At 40.0% G+C, this 6,131-nt stretch overlaps 2 protein-coding genes across 2 annotated transcripts in view; one reads left to right on the plus strand and one right to left on the minus strand.

Moving 5' to 3' along the window:
* The window catches only part of LOC106875708 (rRNA methyltransferase 1, mitochondrial), a 5,382-nt gene extending 824 nt beyond the window's left edge, over nt 1–4,558 (plus strand). Inside the window, exons 2-5 of the mRNA XM_014923954.2 lie at nt 1,798–1,900; nt 2,484–2,604; nt 3,573–3,695; nt 4,355–4,558. Of these exons, the coding sequence (XP_014779440.1) occupies nt 1,798–1,900; nt 2,484–2,604; nt 3,573–3,695; nt 4,355–4,398 (391 nt within the window). The 3' untranslated portion in view covers nt 4,399–4,558. The remainder of the gene's footprint in view (nt 1–1,797; nt 1,901–2,483; nt 2,605–3,572; nt 3,696–4,354) is intronic.
* Nucleotides 4,559–4,625: 67 nt separating this feature from the next.
* LOC106875707 (ATP-dependent RNA helicase DDX55) overlaps nt 4,626–6,131 on the minus strand; it is a 25,471-nt gene continuing 23,965 nt past the window's right edge. The window contains exons 14-16 of the mRNA XM_014923952.2: nt 5,828–5,972; nt 5,538–5,744; nt 4,626–4,774 (exon numbers count right to left, since the gene is read on the minus strand). Of these exons, the coding sequence (XP_014779438.1) occupies nt 4,733–4,774; nt 5,538–5,744; nt 5,828–5,972 (394 nt within the window). The 3' untranslated portion in view covers nt 4,626–4,732. The remainder of the gene's footprint in view (nt 4,775–5,537; nt 5,745–5,827; nt 5,973–6,131) is intronic.

The raw sequence follows: 6,131 nt of genomic DNA on the forward strand, positions 1-6,131 counted from the left end.
TATATATATATATATATATATATATATGTGTGTGTGTGTATATGTTTGTATGTCTGTGTCTGTCCCCCCAACATCGCTTGACAACCGGTGCTGGTGTGTTTATGTCCCTGTAACTTAGCGGTTCGGCAAAAGAGACCGATAGAATAAGTACCAGGCATCCAAAGAATAAGTCCTGGGGTCGATTTGCTCGACTAAAGGCGGTGCTCCAGCATGGCCACAGTCAAGTGACTGAAACAAGTAAAAGAGTAAAAGTGCTCAGGTGCACTACAACTTGTCAAAAGTGCGTATCAAGTATATGCAGTATTGTACAAATGTCTGGAAAGTGAACAGTGTATGAGTCAGGTACATGCTTGCGTGTGTATGGAGGGGAGAAAATCAGGTGTAGTGTTGGTGGATCTCGGGAAGCATGGAAGTTTTGAAGAATGCAGTGCTCCGACAACTAACAACTGACGCCGGCAGTTTGTTCTATGCTTCAGCAACCCTTAGCGTGAAAAAGTGTTTCCGAAAGTCATGGGAGCTGTGCTGTTTTCTGACTTTGTAAACATGTCCACGGGTGTTAGACAGGTGGAGTTTGAAAAGGTGCTCAGAGTTATTGCTAGTAAGATGGTTAATAATTTTATGGGCGTCTGCCAAGTCAGCTGCCAGACGTCAGAGTTTCAATGTGTCCATACCCGATGATGGTAGTGTTTTGGAGGCATGATTCAGTCATCACTGTAAATAAAGCACTCAGCGCTTACTTAGAAGGACGATAGTTGCAATAGCTGTAGCTTGACACCTTAGTTTTAGATAAATGAATACACCTGTGTGTGTGTGTGTGTGTGAAAGAGAGAGTACATTAGTTTAATGTGTATTCGTTAGTTGAAGGTGAGATGGTGTAATACACAAACACATCTGTGGCTGTAATTAAAGAATGAATAATATATGTACAGTAAATTCTGTATAAAAACTACATTATTTTTATTATTTCTTCTGGGTGGATTGGAAGACACACATTCTGTTTAGTTCCCCTTGGACCAAATAGTTTCAGCTACTCGACTACACCTGCTACATATGGCTATAGGGATGTAAACACACCAGCACCAGTTGTCCAGTGATTGTGGAGTACAAACACAGACACACACACATATAAATATATATACATACAACAGGCAGGTTTCTTCCATATTTCATCATCATCATCGTCGTTTAACGTCTGCTGTTCATGCTGGCATGGGTTGGATGGTTTGACTGAGGGCTGGCAAACCAGAAGGCTGCACCAGGCTCCAATCTGATCTGGCAAAGTTTCTACAGCTGGATGCCCTTCCTAACGCCAACCACTCTGAGAGTATAGTGGGTGCTTTTTATGTTCCACTGGCACAAGGGCCAGTCAGGCGGCACTGGCATTGCCAATCAAATCCACTCACACAGCTTTGGTTGGCCTGGAACTATTGTAGAAGACACAATGGGACTGAACCTGGAACCATGTGGTTGAGAAGCAAATTTCTTACTACATAGCCATGCCTGCACAAAATTATAAAGAAAACTAATGGTGTGTTGTAGCACTTTTAGCCCCTTATTCATTATATTGGGGGTTGACAAAGGTTGAAAAATCCCCATTTTAGACCGAGGGGACAGAGGAATTGCTGAGTGGGTGGGGATTTAGTGTGGTAAGTGTTCAACCTAAACTGCTGTAGTCTAAGAGTTGAGATGGGAAACATGGCCAAGGATGCCAATGCCACGGGGATGCAGTTCTTTGGGAAGAAAGATTGAGCAAATTACTTAACTCTATTTTCTTACTGTCTTGAATTTTGGTTTCAGTTCCATAATAAACCCTGTGGTGAGCAAAAGCAGTGCTGGGGCTTTAGAGCTGCTTCCAATGGCATTTACCAACACAGAACAAACCCTGATGTCTCTCTTAAGGGTAACTTATCTTCTTATTTATAAATCTTTCTTTATTTTGTTTCTCTGTACGGATGTAGATTGGCTCATTCTAAGACAAACTCTGATTTAGGCAAGTGCTGAAATAAAAGGACCGACCATATGTAAGAAATCAATCAATTATGATTGATTGGTCTCCTGATTATCAATAAAATAACAAAAGCAGCTGACCAACCTTATTACTTACAGACAAACAATGCAATTGTGCTTTTTCAGAGAGTAAGCTGTAGAAAAAGAAAAAAAATTGTGATAAAAGAAAACTGTAGTTTTGAAATTAGCATAGCACCAGAGGTCAATGTGTGGCAGAGCCTTCCGAGCTCACATCAGACTGATTGACCACAGCCAGACACACCATGCCCTGTCTTCTTCTCCTATGTGATGTCCTTGGCTATCGTTGACAAAGACTGACAAACAAATAAATGGCTGGCATTAGGAAGTTGCATCCAGCTATGAAAGCTTGCTGCATCTTCTGGTTGCCAGCTCCTGTCAAACCATTCATCTCATGCCAGTATGAAAGACTGATGTCAAATGATGATGATATATATATATCTTCTTTTTATTTACAGAATCTAAAGAAATATGGATGGAAACTTGTAGGAACTGTTGGTAAGAATTGTGAATTTGAGGGAAAGACTTTGAAACAAATTGGAGATATCTGCCTCCATGATCCAACAGTACTCATCGTTGGTAAGTCATATGAGTAGATTTTGGTTGCTGTTTTCTGATGAATCGCTATGTTATTTTATATTTCAAACTCCAGTTTAATAATGAGAAAATCATTTTACTAACTTCATTATTTTCAAAATTAATCGACACAAAGGCAGTTCATTGGAAATTTGGTAAAATAAAAAGGTTAATGTGGTTGCTTGTCTTGCTAGAAATAGAAACCAGATCACTCGTTCTTGTCTTAGTAAATGAAGAACATATATAATGTAATCCTAGACACATTATTTATGAATAAAATATTTGAAATCTGAAATCGAAATTGAACCAAATCCAACGACTGGCACCCATGCCAACCTCTCCTTCATTGGACACTAAACTCTGCTTGCGAAGACCTGTTGGGGCAAGTGAAATTGAAATCGATGACTGGCACCTGCACCAGTGGAGCACTAACAGCACTGTCCGAGCGTGTTCATTGCCAGAGCAGCTGTCTGGCTTCCGTGCTAGTGGCCCGTAAATAGCACCATTTAAGTGTAATCGTTACCAGCATTGCCTTCTAGCACTTGTGCTGGCGGCATGTTAGAAAATCATTTGAGTGAGGTCGTTACCAGTGCCGCTAGACTGGCTCCCATGCAGGTGGCACATAAAAAACACCTTTTTGAGCGTGGGCATTGCCAGTACCATGTGACTGGCCCTCGTGCCGGTGGCACGTAAAAGCACCCACTACACTCTCAGAGTGGTTGGCGTTAGGAAGGGCATCCGGCTGTAGAAACTCTGCTAGATCAGATTGGAGCCTGGTGCAGCCATCCAGTTCACCAGTCCTCAGTCAAATCGTCCAACCCATGCTAGCATGGAAAGCGGACGTTAAACGATGAGAAAAAGATGTGACAGTGACAGCTAGAACGCCCTTGATTGTAAGTCTGCTTGATCTGGAATTAAACAGTAACGTGTTATTTTACAAGTCACTGTATGTAATCATTTATTTCTATTAGGTAACGAAGGTACTGGTCTCTCCAAACAGATGTTGCATTTGTGTGACCATCTGGTGACAATCCGTTCCCATGTGGACAATGAGCAGATTGATATTGATTCCCTCAATGTGTCAGTAGCTACAGGTGAGTACACAGTTTTATTGCAATATTTCATTTGTCAAAGGCGGAAAGGTGGCAGAAACGTTAGCATGCTGGGTGAAATGTTTAGCGGTATTTCATCTATCTTTATGTTCTGAGTTCAAATTCAGCCGAGGTCGATTTTGCCTTTCATCCTTTCAGGGTCGATAAATTAAATACCAGTTGTGTACTGGGGTCGATCTAATCAACTGCCCCCCCCTCCCCCAAAATTTCAGGCCTTGTGCCTAGAATAGAAAAGATTATTTTATAATGCAGCAAGCTGGCAGAAACATTAGTACATGGGGCAAAATGCTGAGTTCAAATTCTGCCAAGGTCGACTTTGCCTTTCATCCTTTCGGAGTCGATAAATTAAATACCAGTTGTGTACTGGGGTTGATCTAATCAACTGGCCCCTCCCCAAAAGGGTATTTTATTTGTCAAGAGGTCCTAGTATACAATAGTTGTGCTGAGATATTCGGGCATCCTGTCTCCACTGTCTACCTTTTTTCCAGCAACTTCCATCCTGCTTTTTATGCCACTATCGTGGGAGCTAGTCGGGGAGCACTGGCATTGACTACATTTGGATAGTCCTTTCTACGTGCCACCAGCACAGGAGTCAGTCAGGTGGACCTTTGGTAATTTTTTCTTTTCTTTTTTTTTTCTAGGAATACTGCTGCATTCACTGAAGAAAACATCGCAGATGTCTTAAAACTGCAGCGTTAAAGAAGGCCATTCAATCACTGATCATTAATCATTATTGTACAGATGTACTGTTTCTACATCTTCACCGAAACCAACCTAAAACATCTCCCAATCCTACTTCCCCTTGTAATTCCCTCCCCACATATGTCTACATGTTACACCCAGACATCAACTACATCAATGTCACCAGTCTAAGAGATGGCACAAAATCTTAGAAAAGAAAACACAACATCGAACATTCTCTTTTTTTAATGAAAGAAAAGACCTGTGAAACAAATTATAAAATATAGCATTTATTTAATATTTACAAAAGAGAAGCTTGGTAGCTTCCTGAATCACTGTCAGGATTCTGTAAACTGTTTCTCAAAGTCTTCTTCAGAAATCTGTCAAAAAAACAAAGAAAATGTGACTGATTAAAAGCATCCAAAGCTGGTATTAACGGAACTGAATTAAATAAGTAGAGTTTATGTAAGGATTTTCAAGGTTTACCAGCTTCAAAATGATGATATTTAAAAGATTTGTAAATAGAAATGATTTTGGTAGGTACTTTTTTAATAAAAGTAAAAAGCCTAAAATATTTTTTGTTTGTTTTAATTGTTTCCTTATTTGCTGATATATAAGACACAGGTTTTACAAGTGTATTTTCTTTGCTAAAACAAATTTAGTTTGTTCCATCGTACATTTATTGGCACCAGTGCTGGTACCATGTAAAAAAAGTATCCAATCCACATTGTAAAGTGATTGGCGTTTGGAAAGGCATCCAGCTGTAAATATCCTGCCAAAACAGACACAGAAGTCTTGTGCAGTCTTCTGCCTGGCCAGCTCTTGTCAAACTGTCCAACCCATGCCAGCATGGAAAGCAGACGATGATGATTTTCACCCTCAAAACACATAACCCTGTACTTATGTCATAGGATGCAACACTAAAGACAAGGTCTTTGGATTCCATTATTCCACATTCCCAGCAATAACAACCAGTAATTAATACTTCCAAGACCTTCCCATATAACAGCAGTTTGGACGACTTTTTGTTTTTATACCAGAATCTGAAGAAATTGCAAAGAAGAGGTGCCAAGCATCTCAACAGACCAAGGACATAATTAACTGACAAATATTAATTAGTAAAAAACTCGTGTATTCCCTTACTTTGCCTTTCTTCTGTTTCTTTAATAACCGATAGTCATCCTGAAGGTCTTTTATTTCTTCTAATCTTGACTTCTCTGCTGCTTCAAGCTTACTCTTCTGCACACTCTCTGTCATCTTCATCTTCTTGTTCTTCTTCTTTAGCTTATTCGTCTCTTGCCGTTTTTTCTTTATTTCCTTCTTCTCTTTCTTCTTTGACCAGGCAATTGTCTATCGAGATTACAAACAGATCTTAATTAAAATTAAAAGGCAAGAACACCAGGAACAATAATTTCAAACATTGACAGCTCTACACCGATGTTTGGGTGAACAACATTTTCATTTAAATTCATCACCAGTGCATTAATAGGTGCTGGTATGGCAGTGTGGGTCAGTTCACTTCCCAACCACATGGATTTGAGTTCCGTCGTACTGAGTGACACTTTGGGCAAGTGTCTTCTACATAAATCCCAGGTTAACTAAAACATCGTGAGTGGATTTATTAGATGGAAACTGAGAATAGCCCATAATGCATGCATGTTTGTGACTCCTTGTTTCAATATTATGCACGCCTGACTGGCACCTGTGCTGATGGCATGTAAAAAGCACCATTCGAGC

This window comes from Octopus bimaculoides, chromosome 6, assembly GCF_001194135.2.
Source record: "Octopus bimaculoides isolate UCB-OBI-ISO-001 chromosome 6, ASM119413v2, whole genome shotgun sequence".
NCBI lineage: Eukaryota > Metazoa > Mollusca > Cephalopoda > Octopoda > Octopodidae > Octopus > Octopus bimaculoides.